The sequence below is a fragment of the Pseudomyrmex gracilis genome, unplaced genomic scaffold (genome assembly GCF_002006095.1).
Source record: "Pseudomyrmex gracilis isolate BER0280 unplaced genomic scaffold, ASM200609v1 scaffold_159, whole genome shotgun sequence".
In the NCBI taxonomy this organism is placed as follows: domain Eukaryota; kingdom Metazoa; phylum Arthropoda; class Insecta; order Hymenoptera; family Formicidae; genus Pseudomyrmex; species Pseudomyrmex gracilis.
This window is the reverse complement of record NW_018020743.1, coordinates 235,088-258,640: the sequence shown is the minus strand read 5'-3', so window position 1 is coordinate 258,640 and position 23,553 is coordinate 235,088. Positions and strand designations below refer to the sequence as shown.

Genomic DNA, 23,553 nt, shown 5'->3' with positions numbered 1-23,553 from the left:
GATGTCCCATTGAGCGGAAATCTATAGCGGAACGGAATGTGCGGAACCAGCTCGACCAATCATAGCCATTCCGTTTTCTTTCCTTCGCTTTTTCTATGGTTACGATTGGTCGAGCTGGTTCCGCACATTCCGTTCCGCTATAGATTTCCGCTCAATGGGACATCGCCCTGAGAGCTGAAATTTGAGAGTGGAAACGAGATCTAAGATTTGAGAAGCGACTATGAATTCGGGCCTGAATGTTTAAAAATTCGCAATTATATATACGGTATGTGAGAGATTCTCTCCTCCAATCACGTTTGTTCGCACCGAGAGGTCGCTGGCGCGGCAAGGGGCGTATCGAGCGCGAATAAAAATTGTTTCGCAGAGCCCGCGATTTTCTCTAGTCCAAAAAAAAGTGAAAAGTTGGCGTTAATTAAAAACAAAATTTTGTTTTCTCTAACCGCAAGCTTACGAAACAAACATTTTTTTCTCGCTCGCGAGTTTCTTTCGTTGTTTCGTGTAATTAAATTTCCAAAGGATGCGCAAATTTCACGACCGAGAGCGAGAGAGCTCGTAGCTACGTGACTGGGGGGGGGGGATTTTGCAGCTTCTCGCATCTTTCGTGTCTGTTCCTCTCGACTCTGTTCATACTTCGTTCGTGCAACGTGCAGCGCGGATCTCGACTCGAGCTTGGCTTGCGGATCATTTTGAACTCTTTCCACATAGAACACATGGATACGAGGTAATTTCATAATATACATAATAACGCACGAATTTTTTGCTCAATTCACCGCGCGCGTTTAACAAATTTATAATACGTATAAATATTGTTATTGGCCACGTTCAGCAGACCGAGCAGATCCGATTTAAGTGATTCTTTAATACGATTGAATCCTGCCTTTAGATCTTCGCCGGATCTAAGTGTAGAAACCAATATATAATGAAGAATCCACTAAGCGCTCACTGTGTGGACGATCTGCTGAACATGGTTTCATTTTTTCTCCCTCACACAGACTTTTGCCTCGTCTTTTCTCGATTTTTTTTTCGGAGCACATGTGACGCGCACGTGCGAAAAATGCACGAAGATTGCAAGTTTCCGTCGAACGAACGAAACGCCAACAAAAACAATTAAAGGCGCGTTACGTTTGTTTGACGCGCGAGGTGAAGGGCCGTTGCGCGGGCATTTCTCGATTCACACGGTTGTATATTTATATGTTGGCAAATGTGTACACACGCGTGAGAGATATCGGCGCGGTGAATCACGAAGTGGAGGGGAGCCAGTGAGAACTGTCATTTCGTGCTCGTTGTTCTCCCCCCGACGGCCCCCCGCCTCGCTGACCAGCATGGCGCTCGCGTTTAAATTCAACGGTCGGAAATAAGGATACACTTTTCGTGCGTTCCAGTGCGTAAAGGACCGTTCCTTCCATTCATAGCGTAGTTTTGAGGATTGAGGCGTCCTCGAATGATTGAACGCAGTTCAGTTGAAAAAGTCGAGCCTGCAGATCGAACAATGGAGCCCTTTATTCAGGTAAGAATCCAGAGTCTCTCTTTTTTTTTCTTTTTGTCTTTCCTTTGTGTACATCTTTACAACGCAACGAAGCACCGACGCCTCACTGTGACGTACATACGTAAAATGCGTTGTACGAATAGATTTATAATGCTCGTGTCGATACAAATTTACGTCCGTTTCCCTCCGGCTTTCTCTATATTTGTTCTTTAAATATTACATTTTAAACAAATGTATTTTTTTTTGTTTTTTGATGTTTGTATACACGTTTTTTGGTTTTTTTTTTTTTGATTGATTGATTTTTTGCAAAGCAGCGTATGTTGGAACGTGCTGCTGCAAGAAGAGAGAAATTGGACGAACAGTTGTCAAGTGTGGGGCATGACGTTAAGAAAAGACGGAGTCCTTTGAAGGACGCAAACGCTCTATTGGAACAAGCTGCAGGTAATTTTTTTTCAAACAGGTTTACTGTCAAGCTGTTATATTAGAAAGTTTAATAATTTCACATGTGAATAGAAAAACAGTTTACATATAATATGTGTGTATTATTGGATATATCAACAGCAGCAGCGAGTAGTCCTGTGAAATCCCCAGTCAAACCCACGAGCAATGTCACTGTCAAATCACCTGTTAAATCCTTCGTTTCCAAGAGTGTCAAGTCTGATACCAATGAGCAAACGACGCAAGATAACAAGGAGAACGGCGAAGTTGCAATTTCTAACGTCAAATCTAAATTACAGAGACTTGGAAAATTATATTCCGGTGAGCAGAAAATAATTTATCGGTGCAACATTTATTTTGAATTGAGAAGTTGATTGAATAAATTTGAAGAATTAAATTTTCTCAGATGAATAGTACACACGCACACTGTGTTCTCAAGTTCCTCTTTAAATTCTTTCCGCTCATTTACTCCCACGCAATCTGTTCGTGGCGCTCCCACACAAATTGCTTAAAACTTGTTCCTCCGATACCGACACGCAGATATGTTTACACAGCTCTACACAATTATGTGCATATGGCCGTGCTTTTGTTTTAGTATTTACAGACTCTTTAGAATTAATCTTTAGAATTTTTATTGCAAAAATCACGATTATTCTACTTTGCAATTTTTTAATTATCTAAAATTCATATCTTACATTTTTACGTACTTTAGATGAAATTAACATGCAATTTCTTTCTGCAGATGATACTAATATCGGATTAAGTTCTCCTATACACAGGACGGAAGAGAAATTTAACGCGGAAGAAAGTATTATTGATCACAAACCGACGAAGAGAGGCGCTAGACTCGACAGATTAGCAGCGTTAGCTTCCACAATTAATAATTGGGAAGATGATCTGTCTCATCCAACGTTACCTAGTGGAAAGGTATTTTTTTATATATCCGTTTTATAATTAATGATTTTTATAGTATTTATTTTGCAAATGTGCAACCGAAAGAAAGTCTTTTTATATCTCAGTTTTTTTTTATTATACAATTAATTTTTATATAATTATTATTTTAATAATTAATAAATTATTTAGAACAAAACACCAGACAAAGCGGAAAGGATACAAGCAAAGTTCAATGAACAAGTCAAAAGTGCGTCAGAGCCTCAGCCAAGCACGAGTAAGAACGTCATGTGGGTCGCTCACACTAATGACAAGAAGATCAAGGATCCGAGTCCAATTAAGCATTTAAAGTGGGACAAAAATGTTCTAGAAAGCTTGGTAAGGCAAAACTCAAATTTGTTCTTTAAACAAAAAATAATCAAAGACTAAAGCTTTATGAAATTTTTGTAATTTTTTTTTATTTCTCGTTTAATTTTTCTTTGCAATATATGTTTTTATACAGTATTGAAGTTTTAAATTTTGATAAAAAAAAAAAAAAAAAAAACCTAGCGATTCGACGATTGTGTTTCGCAAGCTAAATCAAATATTTGCAGGAAGCGCAAGGTTTTAGTCGCACGCAAAGCAATACTCGCCTTGTGTATGACTATAAGAATTTTTCCCAGGAATTGAAGAAAGGGGTTACAAGAAGTTCGTCGCCTATCAAGCGCGCAAGTAGCGTTCATCGCCAGGTAGAAGAAAAGAAACTAGTCTCACCTGGCAAATCCGATTCGTCGAAAACCAAGAGAACAGACGATGACTCTAGTTTGACCGGAAGTTCGGCTAACTCTTCTAAGAGTAACGACAGTAAAGTTTCTCATACTCCTGAAAAACTTGCCAAAAATGCAAATACCACAAGTAGCTCTCGCTTACCCACGCGACTTGGATTTAATGGTTCGCCAAAGACTCTGGTTCAACCGTCAGGTTCGGTATTGAGCAAGGCGTCGATGTTCGAGGCCAAAAACGCAGATTCGCAGGCAAAGGATCCCGCTCAGATGACGCTCGCCGAAAGAATGGCGCTCTTTGAGCGAAATAAGGGAGTTGGGCCATTAATACCTAAAGCTCCGCTCACGATGTCCATACCGCCCAAGAAATTACAGGAGAAGTCTAACGTACCGTCAGGATCTAACGCGGGTACGCATTAATTTTTAATTGCGCAACACACACACATATATATATATATATATATATATATATAGTGCAGTTTTATTTTATTTGACGTTCTTTTTTCTTAGATTCGTCTCCGAATAATCGAAACTCCAAGACTCCGGGAAAAACGGTTCTCGAGCAGTGCGCGGTGTTCGAACAGGGCAACAACCGAAACAAAGTCGAAGAAATGGAGAATCAAATTTTGCAAGCCACTTACGCCGAGAGACAGCGCGAGTTGAACATGTTGCGTTCGCGTTTCAACGCGAACAAAGAAACTGGAAACAGTCGTTCTGTCTGCGTGCGAACGAGCGAGAGTAGCGAAGGAGGCAAACCGTCCTCCCCCAAAAATTCACTCATTTGTCCGGTAAAACCGACACCCGCTCCGGTAAGAAATTACATTTGCATTTATTTTTTACATCTATTTTTTCTTGTGATATTTATTTTTAATTTTTTTTGTCAAATGTAGGACAACGTCACTGGTGCAGCTCCACCGCCGCCGCCGCCATTGCCATCGCCACAATCCAAAAGCGTGCCGTGTAGCAAATCTCCAGTGAAAAGACAAGGTAAAAATATGAATTAGTTTTTTTTTTTTTTTTTTTTTTTGTATACGTGATATATAAGTCTCCTAACATTCTTGTTTTTTGACATTTTACAGTTGTTGGAAGTTCACCTAAGGTACAACACTTGAACGCGGTGCCGGACGTTAAGCGTATTCGAGTGTGTCCCCCGAAACCTGGATCTCTTTACCCTAATCTGTCTGAGATCGAGGCCACAACGACGGAGGAAAGTGAGACCGAATCGCAATACACCAGCGAGAACAGCACCGAGGCCGTGACAGCTACTCTCGATGAGAGAACCGATTCCGAAACCGACACCGCCACCGAAGCCGAGTTTTACGTTCGGGTAAATTTATTAAAAATATAAAATCAAACAATAAAATCGCGCACACATAAGATATAAATTTATGCATTTTGCAATTAATGTTACAGAACGACACTGATCGAGAATCCGAAAGTGAAGGCACAATCAATTCGTCCTTTGGTCGTACAAGCCTTTGCCGCACCGTTTTGCACGCGTTTAATGAACGCGCGTTGTTTAACAAAAAGGTACGTATAGAAAATCAACGCCGCGATATTACGCGTTAAATATTATGTTTTGCTAAAAAACAAAACAAAAACAAAACAAAACTTGCGATTACAGCGATCCATAGAACCGGATCCGGACAGCACGTCAGAGTTTTCAGCGCTCAATGACATGGATCAATATTTGGACGAATGTCTCGAAGAACTGCGTAATGAGGAAGACGTGAAGGAAGAAGGTCCAACACCGCCGAAAGTGAATAAAAGCGGAGCGAGTCCGAGGTGCAATAGTATCATCAAGTACGTTCGATCGATACACTTTAAATTGTTGTTAAAAGTATTTATTTTTTTCAACTATATATCTGCAAATAATCAATTGCTAATTTACAGATATCGATCGCCTTTGAAAACCGTCTCGTCAATCCCATCCCCGAAGAAACCTGACGTCTGCATAGAGCAAGATGGTCAGCGCGTACCGTTAACGCGCACAGTTAGCGCGTACAGACGAGAGCAGTTTGAAGTGAGTAATTAAATATTTCAATATATGTATATATATATATAAAGATACACAGAGGAAGATTTTCACGACGTTGTTATAATGTAATTTTAGTTGGCCAAGATGCGTTCGACTGCGAAAGCCGTGGAATCTGATCCAACTTCCGGATCCGCGGAAAATCGCGAGAACGAATCGCGTTTGGTCGAGGAGAAAGTGAAGAATCTGTTGGAACAAGTGCAACAGCAGCAGAATAAAATTGAAGGGGCATCCAAAGCGTTGAACTTGTGTCTTTCTACCGTTGAGTTCAACGGCTCGAGCGAACACGTTGGAGGAGAATGGGCTCTGCTTGTCGCCAGTAAATTTCGATTTTTACACGATATTTTCACATTTTATCAGACATTGAATTTAATCTTGAATATTAATACTTTCTGTTTATAAAAAATAGAGTTTTTAATAGTATTGCAGACTATGTGTAAAAAATAAAATTTTTTGTACGTTTAGCTCATAAACGTCAGGCTGCGTTGAATGAGATTCAGAGGTTGAAACGTGAAGGCACATTGAGACCTGCCAAGCCAGGTTCGCCAGAAGTGCAAGGAAGCGGGTCTTTAACCATTTCTGCTATTACTTTACCACTGAAGCAAGAATATTTTCGAAATATGGACATGAGTAAGTTTAGCAAGACAATGTCTTCAAATTTTTTACTTTCACGACAAATTGAAATTTTTAAATAATTTTTTAACTTAAATTGTTGCAGACACGTATCTTCACTGTGTTTGCTTGATGTACCACTTAGGGGAAGTGGTGGCTACTCAAGCAGCCACTGCCGAACCAGGTGATTCGTGTCTACGTTTCACTTCAATGCTAAAACTTGAAAATTTGTACAGCGACTTCAAGATCGATGTTGAGGTATATTCTTTTCAGACGCAACCGAAATTCTTGCCGCACGAAAAGAAATACCATATCAGTCTTAACGCGAAAGTAAGTAAGAAGGGAATTTGCTAAAGTACAGATGTGTAATATTGTTTATTAAACATGTGAAATTTAACAGGCAGCAAAGAAAGATAAGACACCAAAGAAAAAGAATCAATTCGTAATGCCGGATATACAGAGCCCGGCAGGACCGACCGCGATCAGATCACCTGCTTTCAAACCGTCTGGTTGTTGTACTCTTACCCTAAAGGACGTAAATCGCGAGCAATTCGCTCTGCTCGGAGTACGTGTGTTTTTTTTTCATTCAGCATCCCCGTAATTTGTTACTCCGATATGTGTTTTTATTTTTTTGACACACATTGTAATTAACACTTTTTGATTTAGATTTCGTCGAATTCTCCTTTGGAAGGATATTTGCGAATGCGCATATCGCGCAAGCTCTCGGTATCGGTGGAACATCACGGATTCTTGACCTTTTTCAAGGATGTTACTAACTTACCTGCTTGGTGTCGAAGATGGTGCTGGCTTAAAGACGCTAAACTGTACTATTGGGAATATCCTGAGGATGAACACAAGAAGAATCCGATCGGACATCTCAACTTGGAAGGTAATTTTTTACTTGAACTTTTCTATGTGTCTCTTTTCTTATCGCTATGTATTAGCTGCGATTTGTTTCGGAATTGCCGAAACCCTGATAAATATCTTATTTCGCCAGGTATGTTTACAAAGAATGTACAATTTGTAAATCGAGAAAAATGTGCTCGTCCTTTCACGTTTCTCCTCGAGACAATGAGACCTGCGCAGCCGGAGGACGCCGACAGTCTTATTATGAAAACAAACGGGATCGAAACCACAATAGAGTACGTATCATCTTTTAGTGTACATACCACATATTAGATACGCGATATCAATAAAGTTATTTAGTTAATAAATTTTTATTCTCATAAAACTATGTGTGTTTGCAGGCATCTTATTTCAGCTGACACGAAGGAATTGGGATTGCAATGGATGTCGAAATTGAACAAGACTCTGAGCTTGATCAGAGCTTGGGGACCTTTCAGAAATCCAGCTTAGAAAGAAAAAAAAAAAAACGTTTAAATTTATTAGACGTCGTTTAATCCTCGCTTAATCTCAAGCAACGTATCAAGAATACGTTCCGATTACATTGAGATAATGAGAGATACATGTTAATAATCGCGACATAAAATGCTTCGACAAAATACTTAGCAAAGAAAACAAAAATCCGACCTGCTCTTATAATCATGTTAAAATATATATACTTATTTACGTCTAATCAATATATATATATATATAAGTAATGTGTGTACGCAAAAATAATCATAATTTTAAAACAATATGACTACAATATACGTAAACTAATGCATATATAAATGCAAGTGATTTCAAGCGTTAAGAAACATACAGAATGTTAACGGAACTACGTTCCGTCAGAGTCAAATTTTTATTTTTTTTTTTTTCTAACCATCATTATAAATAATAAATTTTTTTTACTGACATCTTTATTTTATAGCTTTAATTTTTTTTTATTTTATTTTTTTGATGAGGACGTAATCTGTGGAAGTTTTGTCAACCTTATTTGATTAATTTACAGACCGAATTGAAAAAGACCGATTTTTTTGAGCAAAATATCTAATGTATACATATAAAAATATCTAGTATATATATGCGAGTGCGTATATTAAACGTTCAATGCGATATTTATATTTTTATATCGGGACCACGCGCGCGTAGTCTAACGCTCATGGTTGATCAAAAAGTGCCATAGATGGAATTTGACGGTGTTTCAATTGCAAGAAAGAGAAAACACTTGGTATATATTGTTTCGGTGTCGCACACGTGTGAAAACGTGAGGGTTTCGATTGTAGGCACAATTAAAACCGCTTTTCTCAGATTGTGCGCTTATTTCTTTTAAGTTTTCGAGAAAACTGGTTTGGTTATGTATGTTTATAAAGCACCAAGCAACAAAAACATACTCTTCTAATATACGTATTAACGTTGCGATACGTCGTTATCTCGGCGCGCAAAAAAAAAAAACAAAAAAAAACAAAAAACAAAAAAAAACAAAAATTGTAAATAATTTACTCACATATATATATATATATATATAATATATATACAGAAAATTTAGTGTTAAAAGCAAATGTATTTGAAATATTTATGTGTTGCGGCAGACACACTTATATTATGCATATACATTAATTGATATGTAAGTAATTATTATATGATTTATAAACTGTTATTGCATACTTGATGTTAACGTAAGTAGTGATATAGTTTTTTTTTCGTACAACGCATCGTTCGATAATCGATCTTCTTTTTATATGTGGAATTAAACATTTTTTTCAGCATAAAAAGTCACATTGTTTTCTCCACCCGAGCGTGTTTGTACGTTAATAAGCTTGATTGATATGAGAAAGAAAAGCGAGCGTGACCGAGCGAGCTCGTTACTTCGCGGTGGGAACGGGGAGAAGGGAGAGACGTCTCGTGACGGAGGATCAAAGTGAGGATGTGGAGTTTGTTGTACGGAAGGCAAGATGTGTGTGTGTGTGTTTATTTCAGTTTAAACAATCGATCTCATGTATAGAAGTTTATTTGTACGAAATTGCATTTTTTTTTCTATTGTATATAGTTACATGCGTGAAGAAGGGGAGTTGCGCGCATGTGGAATTAAAAAAAAAAAAAAAAAAAACGCAGATTCCGCGGCGCTTCAATGAGTGCTGCGTCGTCGCCTCGCTTGGGATATAGACAAAACGCAAACGAACGGGATCCCTGGGACGTGTCTCTCGTTCAAACTGTGTTCCTCTCGGCTAAGTTTTTTGAGAAACTGAATAAATGTGTATTATTATTATTATGTCGATTGCGAGTAAAAAAAAAAAAAAAAACGCGCGTTTTACTCTCGCGGAACACGCGAATGCACGCCCGCGCAGAAGACTCGTAGCTTATTGCCGCGTTTTTCGCAATTATACATATAAATGCCGATGTTTCTCGAAAGAGCGAAAATCAATCATCTTATCTTGTTTCTCTCAAAACTTTTACATTCGCGACGTCATCGAGACTTATTCGAGCGTGCATTGCTGTCCGCAAAAAAATCCGCGTTCAGTTTTGAGAGAGAGAGAGAGAGAGAGAAAAAAACGATTTGTAAGAGCGAAAACAATTATAACGACGGATTGAATCCCCTGGTTGCCAATGTTTGTGCAGAGGAGAAACGACACGTGCGTTTCACAATTTCTTCTCTGCGAAACATCTCGCGACAGTGGAATAAATTTCGAATTCGCAGAAAAACAAAAAAAAAAAAAAAAGGATCGATCACGCGGGTGATCGATGGCGATCTCTTCCCCATCGTGTTTGTAGTGTGTGTTAGTGTGAATCGCGCGTCTCGCAGCGTGTATTAAATCCCTAATTACATATATATATATATATATCCTAATGCGTGTGCGAATCGCACGAGTGTGTACGTCGACGACCGGATAGTCCCTAAGATGATGTAACTTCAGTCCTCGAGTCCGGTTACTTCGCAACGAGATTGATAGTGGGATGGAAACCGTTCTCGTCCGCGGTATAATCGACCCTGTAATCAGAGAGAAGAGGTACGAGGAGTAATTAAAATATCAAATCGAGATGTGCGGGAGGTACATGTGCGCAATCTCTCGAACGCGATCTTCGAGACGACGAAGCGCAAACATCGTTAAGCGGAAAGTGGATTACGCGACGTGTTGGAAGTAGCAACCCCGACACTTCTCTGAATTTTTTTCCCCGAACGATTTTTCTTCATCCATCACGTACCTGTACGTGTGTCCGTCCGGCGCGATGAAACTGAAGCTACCGACGACGCTGAGCGCCTCGTTCTCGGTGCCCTCGTTCTTAAGTTCGGCCGTTTCCTCCCTCTTCTGGCCGTCGCTCTGCTCGTAGCTGAACCGATAACCACCTATACCTATGTTGTTCACCTCTTCCTGCTTAACGATCGTGACGTCGTTCGGTTTGCCCTGCGGCGCCGCGCAAACGCCGGCCAAAACCAGCGCCAAAACAACGAAGATCTATCGTGGCAATAATGCAAGAAAGATTTTTTATTTTTTGCCGAACACAAAACGTGTTGCGAGATGAGAGACGAGGACACTTTAGACGCGATTGATGACGGACATTTGTTTTTTACGTGTGTGCGCGGCACACACGTGTAATAACGCGATGATGGGACGAGAGATGTGGGCTACAAACGCGAAGGCTAAACAATTTAACGATGATGAGATCGAGAGAATCCGATCCTCTTTCTCGAAACCTGACCTGACTTTTTTCGTCGATCGATTATTAGATCGACGCGCGTTGCGAAATTCGTTGCCGAGATATCGTAATCTCTCGGTTTCTCGGCGAGCCAAACCACAGGCGTGTGTACAGAGTGTGTCGCGAACATCTCAAAGTTTTTAATCAACTTTGGCCGAAGATTTTTTTTTTTTTTTTCTTATCGAAACACCGCGCATAATTTCTGATTGGTCGTCCGTACAGGTTCGTCTTTGCACAAAAGCAAGTTATACAAAATAAGATCGAGTTCCGATTAATGTGAAACGTGAAAAATTAATTGAGATTCACATCTCCTCGAAGCTCTTCGAAGAATAATTTTTAATTCACGACCGAGACATTCGACATTTGTCAGAAAGGCGCTCGTTCGCGAGAGAATCTTTTCTCGCGATGTTTCTTCCTTCAAATGAGAACGTTCCGAGATAATTGATCCTTCGCCGTAAAAAAATTAGCCGTCAAACGGGGATTTCGCGCGACACCCTGTAGAGAAAGAAGAACCTTCTTGTGTTCTCCCGGAGCGGTGTATCACGCGCGGAGCAAAGTGTGTGCGTAAATCCACACGCGCGAACGAGCGCGCACAAATGTCACAAATCCTCTTCACTTTCACTGTTGCGTAAAAATTTGGGAGGCTGCGCCGAAAGAGAGAAAAAGAGAAAGAGAGAGAGAGAGAGAGAGAGAGAGAGAGAGAGAGAGAGAGAGAGAGACCCGGCCCGTCTCGAAATTGCGGCGTTATAACCCCCGCGTCCATCTCTCGGTTCCCCCCGTCGGCTTNAAAAAAAAAAAAAAAAACGCGCGTTTTACTCTCGCGGAACACGCGAATGCACGCCCGCGCAGAAGACTCGTAGCTTATTGCCGCGTTTTTCGCAATTATACATATAAATGCCGATGTTTCTCGAAAGAGCGAAAATCAATCATCTTATCTTGTTTCTCTCAAAACTTTTACATTCGCGACGTCATCGAGACTTATTCGAGCGTGCATTGCTGTCCGCAAAAAAATCCGCGTTCAGTTTTGAGAGAGAGAGAGAGAGAGAGAAAAAAACGATTTGTAAGAGCGAAAACAATTATAACGACGGATTGAATCCCCTGGTTGCCAATGTTTGTGCAGAGGAGAAACGACACGTGCGTTTCACAATTTCTTCTCTGCGAAACATCTCGCGACAGTGGAATAAATTTCGAATTCGCAGAAAAACAAAAAAAAAAAAAAAAGGATCGATCACGCGGGTGATCGATGGCGATCTCTTCCCCATCGTGTTTGTAGTGTGTGTTAGTGTGAATCGCGCGTCTCGCAGCGTGTATTAAATCCCTAATTACATATATATATATATATATCCTAATGCGTGTGCGAATCGCACGAGTGTGTACGTCGACGACCGGATAGTCCCTAAGATGATGTAACTTCAGTCCTCGAGTCCGGTTACTTCGCAACGAGATTGATAGTGGGATGGAAACCGTTCTCGTCCGCGGTATAATCGACCCTGTAATCAGAGAGAAGAGGTACGAGGAGTAATTAAAATATCAAATCGAGATGTGCGGGAGGTACATGTGCGCAATCTCTCGAACGCGATCTTCGAGACGACGAAGCGCAAACATCGTTAAGCGGAAAGTGGATTACGCGACGTGTTGGAAGTAGCAACCCCGACACTTCTCTGAATTTTTTTCCCCGAACGATTTTTCTTCATCCATCACGTACCTGTACGTGTGTCCGTCCGGCGCGATGAAACTGAAGCTACCGACGACGCTGAGCGCCTCGTTCTCGGTGCCCTCGTTCTTAAGTTCGGCCGTTTCCTCCCTCTTCTGGCCGTCGCTCTGCTCGTAGCTGAACCGATAACCACCTATACCTATGTTGTTCACCTCTTCCTGCTTAACGATCGTGACGTCGTTCGGTTTGCCCTGCGGCGCCGCGCAAACGCCGGCCAAAACCAGCGCCAAAACAACGAAGATCTATCGTGGCAATAATGCAAGAAAGATTTTTTATTTTTTGCCGAACACAAAACGTGTTGCGAGATGAGAGACGAGGACACTTTAGACGCGATTGATGACGGACATTTGTTTTTTACGTGTGTGCGCGGCACACACGTGTAATAACGCGATGATGGGACGAGAGATGTGGGCTACAAACGCGAAGGCTAAACAATTTAACGATGATGAGATCGAGAGAATCCGATCCTCTTTCTCGAAACCTGACCTGACTTTTTTCGTCGATCGATTATTAGATCGACGCGCGTTGCGAAATTCGTTGCCGAGATATCGTAATCTCTCGGTTTCTCGGCGAGCCAAACCACAGGCGTGTGTACAGAGTGTGTCGCGAACATCTCAAAGTTTTTAATCAACTTTGGCCGAAGATTTTTTTTTTTTTTTTTTCTTATCGAAACACCGCGCATAATTTCTGATTGGTCGTCCGTACAGGTTCGTCTTTGCACAAAAGCAAGTTATACAAAATAAGATCGAGTTCCGATTAATGTGAAACGTGAAAAATTAATTGAGATTCACATCTCCTCGAAGCTCTTCGAAGAATAATTTTTAATTCACGACCGAGACATTCGACATTTGTCAGAAAGGCGCTCGTTCGCGAGAGAATCTTTTCTCGCGATGTTTCTTCCTTCAAATGAGAACGTTCCGAGATAATTGATCCTTCGCCGTAAAAAAATTAGCCGTCAAACGGGGATTTCGCGCGACACCCTGTAGAGAAAGAAGAACCTTCTTGTGTTCTCCCGGAGCGGTGTATCACGCGCGGAGCAAAGTGTGTGCGTAAATCCACACGCGCGAACGAGCGCGCACAAATGTCACAAATCCTCTTCACTTTCACTGTTGCGTAAAAATTTGGGAGGCTGCGCCGAAAGAGAGAAAAAGAGAAAGAGAGAGAGAGAGAGAGAGAGAGAGAGAGAGAGAGAGAGAGAGAGAGACCCGGCCCGTCTCGAAATTGCGGCGTTATAACCCCCGCGTCCATCTCTCGGTTCCCCCCGTCGGCTTAAAAAAAAAAAAAAAAAAAAAAAGAACGAATCATCGCGGCCGAGGAGGCGATGCGTAATCTCGATCGCGATCTTTCTGGGCGCGAAAGAAGAGCGGACCCACCGTCTTCATCGTGAATCCGATGTTCCTCTCTGCGATCCCAAAAAGGCGGTGTTGCGGCCCTTCGTTTCCCTAAATACGATAAAACACACCACGTTACACGAGATTTTACCCGGGAATCGTCGTTGGAACTGTCTTTATATAGGCGGAAAATCGCGATGCACACTTTCCCCCACTTGGCGTGCGAGCAACACACACACACACAGTCCCGACGGATTCGCGCGGATGAATCCGCGGGCGAGGATCCCGGCGAGGATGTTGCGACGCGACCAATGACGCGGCCACGTCGCCGGTCATGATTTATGTTGCGGCTTTGTTAAAACAACAACTACACCTGGACGCAATGTTGCGCGCGTCAAAAGAAACTTCTTCGTGTGCGCGGAAGCACTCTTTGTATAAAAAAAACAGGCGGGTGTGATATAGAGAAAATTTACTCGTCAATCATCGCGATGACCTGATAAGACCGTCATGTTCAAGTCGATTACCGTTGGATCGTTTTCCAAACGCTGATAACAACAAACGTGTTTTTTTTTGCGATATCGATCTGGACGAGATCGATTCCGAATGTCAAAAGATTTAAACGCGGGAATATTAATATTTTTTTGTTGTTGTTGTGCAATTACACAATCGCGCGCGCCAGGCTGTTGTGTGTGTTCCCGTAACGATTAATTTACGCACATAATCGTCGCGCGCTGGAAATAACACGTTGCGCGCCGCCGCCGCGTCGCAGATGATGCGCGAGAGCCCCCCGAACACAAATGCGATTTAAAGTTTAACGAGATTTAATATTACATAATATGTTGTGTGTGTTGAAGTTCGCCGGGGTTTAAAAAAATTACCGAACGCGCTCGCGCACCGAGATGCACGCGAGAGGCGTGACGGAACTTAACGACGCGCGTCTTGCATCATTAGTGGATATTTACCGATGCGGGAGAGGGGAATATCATCGTTGAGAGAATTATCGTGGTCTCGCGCGGCGATGTCGCATGGATGCGCGCGCCAAATTTTGTTTACAAAATTACGCCGTGCGTAATTGTTGTTTTTTTTTTTTTTTTTTTTTTTTTCTGGCAAATTTCAAAAGGAATTGCAACGTTCGTTGTGTCACAAGGAGCAAATATGTGTTTTTCGATTTTTGCACCGCGCGTTCGAGTGTTGTTGTCTGCGCTTCGCAAAGCGAGCTTGTGGTTGCGCAACGTCATTCCGGAACGCGCGCATTTTTATTCGCGCGCGTATATATATTCGCACAAACGCAACCAACAAAACGACTCGAACGTGTCTCTCGGAACACTTTCCGCGGGAGGCATGTCATCCCATGAATCACTGTCAAGGGCGACTCGCCCGCGCGCGAGGAAGAAGCCCCGCGACGTTCGCATTCTTCTTCTCTTATAAGCGCGCGCGAATAAATGACGAAATTAGAAGGTCTTTTAGTAGACGCGCGCTCCGTTCTGAAAATTGAGGTGTAGTGTGTCGCAATCGGACACCCGACGCGCCGCCCCGCTTCTCTTCGGCTTGCACACACATTTTCTCTGTTGCACAGAGAGGTAGCCGGTTTTCTACAAACAGGTAGTCCTTCCGCGGATCAAGGCCGCGCGCACGTTTAAGGAAAAAAAAAAAAAAACGTTCATCTTTGACGAAGACGAGAGAGTCACAACAGAAATTCGGTTTCTTTTTAAACGCGCGTTCGGGCCAAAGACGACGTCACGTTACATTGTCGCCGAAAACGTCCTTGGTCCATTGGTGACATTTGGTTTTTCTCGAAGTTGTTACTCGCCGCGGCGGGGAGGAAAGTTGGTGACGTAACTACCGGCGACCTTGCCATTTCAGAAGATGCGACGAGAAGCGCTTCGAGGAGGAGCGCCTCCGGTTATTATCTCTCCGGCTCTTCATGCAGGGTTTTGTCTCTATTCGACGGTATATTTTCTCGTCCTCTCGCACGGTCCAACCTGTTTTCTTTCGAATTTTTCGAATAAAAATCTAAATAAGTATTTCCGTATAAGTTTTGGAACATCGATAACGATTCGACGTTGTTTTTCTCGAGAAAAAATAACGAGAATTACGTAATTTGTAAAGAATTTCTCTCTCTCTCTCTTTAAGTCTTTAAGACTGTCTCTTTTTTTTTCAAGACAAACGATATTGTTTCGGTGCAACGTAAATTGCTCGTTGCAAAAACTTCTGCCGGATCTTCTCGATGCCGCTCTATTGACGAAACGATCGTCTTTTCGGTCTTTAGCTTTTTTGCACGTGAGAAAGTCAGTACTCGTCACGACTCGCGACCCGTAAACGGTCAAACCCCCGTTGATTATACATCGATTATGCAAAGATCATGGAAGAAGACCATGGAGCCTCTTTTTCTTTCTCCTCCCCTTCCCCCCCCCCGAGAGACGTAAATCCCATGTCGGATTGCACGTCGATCCTCGTTTTTTTTTCGCGTGCTCGGATTGCACGCGAAATATACGAAGTGTCAATTGTGCGTCTGCTTTAAAAAAACTTATCGGCAATTTAATTTTGTTTTTCCACGCTTTTTTCGCATTTTCGACGAAAACTTTCATATTCGACGGTGTCCGAAAAAAAAACGGCCTCGATTTTTGCGCGCGAAAATATATAAACATTTCATCACGCAAATGGGTTTTCGAGAAGCGGACAATCGCCGCTTTTACGATCAATAACTTGTATCTTCTTTAAAGTACGCGCGCGGAATATAATAAAATTGTTTGCGCGCGCGCGCGAAACTTTATTTTATATCTGCGAGCGAGCATTTTATTTGATTTCTTACGTCATCGTATGGAGATGCTAATAACCACGAGACTTTTAGACTCTCTTTAGTATTTGTGATCGTCTCCAAACACAAGTCAAGGTTTTACTTAGTTGCGGAAAACACATTCAATATAGACGCGATATTGATCAAGAAGAGAGAGAAAAAGAGAGAGAGAGAGAGAGAAAGGGAGTGATGGGCAATCTCTCTGTATAAAAATGAATTTAAAAACAAACACAAAATTGCTCAAGAATATTAACACGCGTTACCGAAATAGAAACTTGCAAACTTTGTGGACATAGAAACGCGCGCGCGCGCGTTGAATCGGAGAGAAAATACCGCAATATGCATAAAAAAATAAAAATTTGCACACTTAACTCCGTCTCTCGACGAAGAAGAAGACACGCGATAGATGGACACATTACCCGGGGGGACGACGACGGTGATGCGATTCGTGCAACGCGCGGAGAACCTTTTCCGCAAGGCGCACCGCGCGCGCGCGCGCGCGCGTGAGGTTACAGAAATTCCAGATAAGGACGCGCGATGTTAAATTCCACGTTAAACCTGTCTTCTCTCGTTGAAATGTCTACAATACACATCGATACACTCTTGGAATTGCGCAACGGGCCGAGAGACTTGGGGGCAAGAAATTGTATAAAACGTTTGAGAGCGCGTATGGTGTTTTTTACGAGAGGGGAGCGAAAGGAGAAGAAGAAGTTCGTTTTTTTTTTTTTTTTTTTAATTATTACATCTCATATTTCAATCGTTTGAAAGCAATTGAACGCGTATCAAAGATAAAAAAAAACCTTTCCCGGATTTAGTTTCCCCCCCAAAAACTTTCTCGCTTTAAATTCGCTCATCCTCGCGAAAGTGGTGCGCGAGAGAAGCGTGTAACTTTCCATTCGCGCAAATGAGACGTTTAATCGGCACTCGATGTCCGATTCACAAAAATTCGAAGCGGATTAAACATTCGAATGATGACTCCGTTTTTTGTTTTGCCCCGGAGCTACGTGCGAAGTTATTCATGAATTCAAAAGCGGGAAGACATTTCACGCGTATTTATTATTTAACAATTTTAGAGTCGGCGATCTTTTTCGATTTCGCAATCGCGATCGGCGCCGCCGCAATAACAATAACGCAAGCTCGAGCTATTCGAGGAGCTAATAAGGACGTCCTTATGCCCTAGGGATAGCCCGCGGTCAGAATCAAACGCGCGCTGTCTTGTAACGCGTGTCATTCGCGTTTAAAAACGCACGTCGCGCGGCATCGGCTCGCAACGAAAAATCTCGATCGTACAGATCGATTCGATCAATCGACAGTTCGAAAAGCTTGCGGCAGATTTTTCCAGCTCTCAAGGACGATGACAATAAGCACCGCGACGTAGATTGCACGTAGATGCGCCGTTGGAAGAGAAAAAAAAAAAGTCGCGAAAGCGAGTAAATGTCAACGAGTTGACCAGCTCTTTCTCTTTCTCTCCTCTTCTTAAAACCCGCGCCGCGCTTCGTGTACTCGCGCGCGCGCGCGCGCATCTCTCCTCGCTGGCAATATGCTTCGCGGCAGATGCGCGAGTAACGCGTTTATGTCGCGCGATACAGGTCTTCTCACGCGTCAAACGCGATTCCTATTCGCATGTCGTATTGCTTTCACTATTTCATCAATTTCAGATAATGGAAAAAAAACGTTAGACAATTTTTTTTGAGACTCGGCGGGCACACAGGTTTTGATTATTTTTCCGAAAAAAATTTTATTGTTTTCCAATTTTTCGTTTTTTTTATTGCAAGAGACGCGTTCTCTCGCGAAGAAACGTGACGTGATATTTTTTAACAACGCGAACATCCAGGTCGCGAATACCGGCCTTTGTGTGTTCGGGACCTGCTTTTTGCGCACGACAGAAGCGTGTTTTTCTCTTCTTTCGAGATCGCGCAACCGGTCGTTGCAAAGGTCGTCCGTGGAGGCGCGGATTCAACCCACGAGACGACGACGGTGAGAAACGACGACGACGACGAGAAGTCGGCGCATCTCTCGATCCGGTCAATATCGTACCGCAAGTCAAATGTCGAATCGAATTACGTTTTTTTTTTTTTTTTTTTGCGTGAGCGATTATTCTTCTCGGCGCGGGGGCAACGTCTCAGTTTTTTGTCTCTTTCTAACAATCGGTTCTTTTTTTTTTTTTTCCACGCTCGCGCGTCTCTCACACACAGAAATACGTTTTTCTTTCTCATTTTTTTTTATTCGCCAGTAGTCTCTCTTTGAGGGGAAAAGTTCACGGCGGCAACAAACAACAGTCGCGAGTTGTATCAGCGATATAACGAGAGGAGGCGCGCGATATAATGTGTGGATATCGATAATTTTCCGACGGGTTTTTTTTTTTTTTTTTTTTTTTTTTTTAACGTCTCGCTTTACACGATGACCTTCTGCACGCGTGAGGCATTTCTGTGTCTCACGGACGTATACGTGCATACGAACGATTAACGTACGCCGTTGCGTTGTTCCCATCATCTCTCGTCGAGGAAGCGGATAAAAAATTAAACGCGAAAAATGTTGAGATTTTTTCTGAAACCAAAATAGAGAGGACTTGAAGGATTGTTTCCGGTTTTTTTTTTCCGCGGATAAAACCGCATGTTTGACTCGTTGTTATAGCATGCAAATCAGCGCGCTTTGATTGCAAGTGGTGCAGCGTGAGTTTTCCGGATCGCTTTGCGTGGGAAGAATTATGCGATTATCTTGTCTCTCACAGCGTTTGTTTGTTTTTTTTTTCTTTTTTTTTTTTTTTTTTAACAATCGCCGATTTGCTCCTCAGCGCGCTTTGTGAGATATTTCTAGGATTTGACGTGCAAACGCATTTTGACACTTTTCAAAAACCGATCTCAACCCTCGAAATTTTGTCCGCGCGTTTGAAACCGAGTTTTTGCTAACGCGCCGACATTTTTCCTCTCTTCGCTTTGAATTCGCTTTGACATCCGAACGATACGAATTCGCGCCCGCGCTCATTCAGTCAGTAGTTCGCGACAATTCTGGTCAGACAACCGCCGACGCGATTGACGCGGAACTTTTGGCTGCGACAAAAAAATCGACATAAAAAAAAAAAAAAAAAAAAAAAAAAAAAAAATTGACATACAGTCTGACAAAACAATTCATATACACAGTATGTGGCCTATGTTTAATCTCTCGTCTTATTGATGTGATAAAACAAATATTAATCTCTCTATTGTCGATTAAATAGATATATTAAAACTTTATTGTATTATGCGTNAAAAAAAAAAAAAAAAAAAAAAAAACAAATTCTAATATCAATTAAAATATTTTATTATAATAAAACTTTTATAATATTTGTTTAATCTCTCGTCTTATTGATGTGATAAAACAAATATTAATCTCTCTATTGTCGATTAAATAGATATATTAAAACTTTATTGTATTATGCGTCTTATACAACTGTCGGCGTTCGTTAAATGTAGGTAAAGATCGCGCGGCAAACACTTGCGTGTTTCTTCTTGTGTGAATTAATCGGAAATTATCGTCGTCACGTATCGTCGACTATCACCGGTCGTCTATGAATTGGCCTCTCGCTAATAGAGAACGATCGTATCCCTCTATACGTCATGCGCGACTTCAACCGTCTTTTAATACAAACGCGGCGCGGATCCGAACGTTTGCCGACAGTGCCGGTGGCATTTAGGATTCGTGTCATCGTGCTCCGCGCGGTGATACTTATTGCGCAAGATGCGCCTTTAGAGCCGGCAACGACCTCGCGCGCGCGCGCGGTCCAACAGGATTCTTGCGAAATTCCCCGACTCGTATGCGAGTTCCCCTCGTCGAAAAGAGCGTATGTGTACGTACTCCCGTTTTTAGCGACCGTTTTTCTTTTTCAAGAACTTGGACGGTCGCTTTCCGGAAAAGATTTTTTTTGCGACACTCGATGTTTTTTATTTAGTTTGCGTTTTTCTGTAGTTTTCTCTCTCCTCTTTGAGATTTTTCAACAAACTCGCGTCTGGATTTTCTTAATCGCGGGAATAAATTTTACGCGTGTAAAAGTTTTGACAAAGCTGCGCGTTGACGTGATTATTAATTGCTTCGGCATCGAGCATCGATCGGGGATTATGTGTCCGCGCGGATAGAGTCCGGACAAACACGCGGTTGTTGGCGAGGATCTTTGCGTAACGCAAAGAGGAGGACGCGATAGAGAAACAACTCGCATCTGCTTGATAATGGTCACGCATAAGTTTTGCACTTCTCTCTCTCTCTCTCTCTCTCTCTCCTTCGCGTTCACAAATTGATTATACAATAATATCGCATATATATTATCCAGAGAAGATGCACACAAGACGCAAAAAGGAAAAGTTATCGCGTCGCATCTGACACACCACGGTCTTACACGTCTGTGTGTTGGTGCCGTAATATCAAACACATGGCCGCGTACCACAGAAGTCGTCGGACTTTAATTAACTTTAACGCGCCGCGAGACGCAAACACGAATTATTAAATCGAAAATACGGAGATGAGATTATTCCCTTCGTTTAGTCGCGGTTTTTAAGTATATCAATTAAACGAGCGGTAATAGATCCATCTCGAGTATTTAATCGACCTGTCGCAGTGGCTGCGATCTTTTCAAGCCCGCGGCGCGCTTGCGTGGGATTAGTCATAAATACGGATAATTACGATGTGGTTACATTCCGCTGTGATATAGACGTTAGGTTTTGCGCGTGACATAACGTTACGACCGTTTTGCGGGTTTGTCTGTGCGTTTACACAGACGTTGCAAGAAAGTTCAATAGGGAATCCCGGATGTGTGACAACGCACACACACACACACACACACAAATAATATGTATATGTATTATATAACGAGAGACACGAGCGCGTAATTAAAATGCTCAATGTGTAAAATAAGAAACACCGTTCGTCCAAAAGAATTAAATAGTTTTCGCGCAACGTGCACTGAGAAAAAAAAATTGTCGAAGTAACAAAATAGTATTTGATTCAACTATATGCAGCGGTCACGAGCTGTCAATGAAAAATAAAAAATATTGATTAATGTAAGAAGATGATCATGTTTATAATAGATATAATAATTAGATTATACCGAAAGATTTATATATATATATATATATATATATATATATATATATATATAGTTGTTTTAACAAAATTATAAATTTGCTTAAATACAGGTAACTTTGAATGACAAAGACAACAGGACAACGCAATATTTTGTCTGCTTATAAAATTAAGCAGTTTGATCAGATAAAATACTTAGTACAAAGAAATTCAGATTATAATAAATTAAAATTATAGTAAATATTTCAATTAAAGTTCAATTAAAGATTATAGTAAATATTTTAATTAAAGTAAATGAGAATTGCCTATTTCATCTTTTTTAACGGTATCTTTTGTTTGAAATTATCATAACTTATGTTCGACAAAAAACAATTCATGATTTAGTGAATTAAATATGTTCATTACCGCTATTGTTAATTCAACTTAATACGAATTTGTTATCTTTATTACTATATGCTTGAATTAAAAAAAAAAACAAGTATTTCAGATAAAACAAACTGAAACTCAACTAAACGCATTTAGTTGAGTTAATAGTATTTTTTTCTCAGTGTAGAAATTACGCGTGCGTGATAATAACGGCAACTTGCGATTACGCACGTCCTAACCTAGTGATTTGTCGCGTTATTAAATAGTTTAAAAAATTTTTTCTCTGAAATATCATCGATGTAATAATAATAGATACGTAATTGTCGAAATAAATCCAATATGTTGCTCCATTCAATTGCGCGACGATTATGCGAAGAGAATCGAAGACGCGTGGCATCATTCACTTGTATCCTCCCACGAAGAGAAGATCCTTCCTTTCTATAATATACACCACTCTCCTTCTTCTCTTCTCTCTCTCTCTCTCTTTCTCTCCTTCTGCGTCTCGATCATTAGCATAAGCCACTCTCGCTTATATAACCGCACACTTTCTTTCTAAAGCCGGACCGATGCATCACCTCTCCCCCTCATTACTCGATGATATAATTCGTGTCAATCGATGAGATTACGGCGCGAGACATAAAGATAAATGCGCGACACCGGAGAAAATTCTTCTGAATATTTTGAAATTTTTTTTATAAAACGGGACCTTGACTATATATATATATATATATATATATATATATACGGCTAATACATAACAATTTTTTTGTTTTTAATTCCGACATGCGAAGAAGAATATTTCTGACTGACGTTAACTACGAGACCCGGAAATTCATTGTAATATTTATTGTAAAATAAAAAAATATTATAATGCAAACATTATAACGAGCACGACATTGAGAATTCTCTCGGATCTTGTTATTAAGTAATCATTAGTGTAGCAATTACATTAATATCCGTGACATACATGTGCAAACACACACGCACTTACACACACACAGAACACAGACGTGTTGAATGAATAAAAGAACAAATTGCTTTTACCGCGTGGACCATTTCGAAGCGTCACGCAATAATTGATGAGTCGAGAGAAGAGTCTCACCTTCAGAAAAACGAAGGAGATTTCTTTGGGAAGGCGACACACACACACACACACTCCTCGCTGTTCATGTATTTTTCTGGGAGATTATGTTTTACATAAAAATTCCGTCTTCCCGGTTCGGAAAGTAAAAAAAATAAAAAAATAAAAAATAAAAAAATAAAAACAGAACCAACTCTTACAGTTAAATTCTTTGAATATTGGAACGCGCGTTATTATCCAACTGTTACGCAATCGGAGACGTAATCAAATATATCTTACGAGAGAGAATCGATGCGGCTACGGTTCTTCTGAAGGCGGATAAAATAGTCAGCGGTAGTAAGAATGTATTAATTGACTCAATTATACCAGATATCATATTCGTCCGCATGTTTGGCTTATTTCGTGTGTGAG

The 23,553-nt window shown here is 41.2% G+C and overlaps 3 protein-coding genes across 7 annotated transcripts; 1 reads left to right on the top strand and 2 right to left on the bottom strand.

The window, feature by feature from the left end:
• The first annotated feature begins 633 nt into the window (after positions 1-633).
• Positions 634-8,614, top strand: LOC109857420 (anillin). Of its 5 annotated transcripts, none has more exons than XM_020433705.1 (20): positions 634-721; positions 1,383-1,507; positions 1,801-1,927; positions 2,048-2,245; positions 2,667-2,851; positions 3,008-3,193; positions 3,409-3,658; positions 3,776-3,985; positions 4,087-4,385; positions 4,467-4,563; positions 4,656-4,903; positions 4,990-5,106; positions 5,201-5,599; positions 5,690-5,930; positions 6,077-6,241; positions 6,330-6,553; positions 6,624-6,788; positions 6,890-7,112; positions 7,221-7,365; positions 7,471-8,614. In XM_020433705.1, exons 2-20 carry the CDS (start codon positions 1,442-1,444, stop codon positions 7,577-7,579), a joined length of 3,654 nt encoding a protein of 1,217 aa, XP_020289294.1. In that variant the 5' UTR covers positions 634-721; positions 1,383-1,441; the 3' UTR covers positions 7,580-8,614. The 5 variants fall into 5 exon arrangements, with proteins under 5 accessions (XP_020289294.1, XP_020289292.1, XP_020289290.1 ...); XM_020433703.1 differs by having other exon boundaries at positions 3,409-3,985; positions 5,201-5,379; positions 5,470-5,599; positions 7,471-8,613; XM_020433701.1 differs by having other exon boundaries at positions 2,051-2,245; positions 3,409-3,985.
• A 484-nt stretch (positions 8,615-9,098) lies between these two features.
• On the bottom strand, positions 9,099-11,795 carry LOC109857439 (endocuticle structural protein SgAbd-6-like). Its single transcript, XM_020433738.1, has 3 exons — positions 11,760-11,795; positions 10,310-10,560; positions 9,099-10,094 (listed from the first exon to the last, which is right to left on the bottom strand). The coding sequence occupies exons 1-3, from the start codon at positions 11,793-11,795 to the stop codon at positions 10,034-10,036; spliced, it is 348 nt and encodes a 115-aa protein (XP_020289327.1). The 3' UTR covers positions 9,099-10,033.
• On the bottom strand, positions 11,595-14,017 carry LOC109857419 (endocuticle structural protein SgAbd-6-like). The gene is made up of 3 exons (XM_020433699.1): positions 13,889-14,017; positions 12,507-12,757; positions 11,595-12,291 (listed from the first exon to the last, which is right to left on the bottom strand). Exons 1-3 carry the CDS (start codon positions 13,895-13,897, stop codon positions 12,231-12,233), a joined length of 321 nt encoding a protein of 106 aa, XP_020289288.1. The 5' UTR covers positions 13,898-14,017; the 3' UTR covers positions 11,595-12,230.
• Between the last annotated feature and the right edge of the window lie 9,536 nt (positions 14,018-23,553).

Coding starts and splice junctions, on each gene's coding strand:
- LOC109857420 (XM_020433700.1), top strand. CDS start 1,442: ATGATTGAACGCAGTTCAGTTGAAAAAGTCGAGCCTGCAGATCGAACA. Junction 4,386..4,466: donor TAAAACCGACACCCGCTCCG/GTAAGAAATTAC, acceptor TGTCAAATGTAG/GACAACGTCACTGGTGCAGC. Junction 4,904..4,989: donor AAGCCGAGTTTTACGTTCGG/GTAAATTTATTA, acceptor TTAATGTTACAG/AACGACACTGATCGAGAATC.
- LOC109857439 (XM_020433738.1), bottom strand. CDS start 11,795: ATGCACGCTCGAATAAGTCTCGATGACGTCGCGAAT. Junction 10,561..11,759: donor GTCTCGATGACGTCGCGAAT/GTAAAAGTTTTG, acceptor TTGCCACGATAG/ATCTTCGTTGTTTTGGCGCT. Junction 10,095..10,309: donor CCGGACGGACACACGTACAG/GTACGTGATGGA, acceptor CTCTGATTACAG/GGTCGATTATACCGCGGACG.
- LOC109857419 (XM_020433699.1), bottom strand. Junction 12,292..12,506: donor CCGGACGGACACACGTACAG/GTACGTGATGGA, acceptor CTCTGATTACAG/GGTCGATTATACCGCGGACG.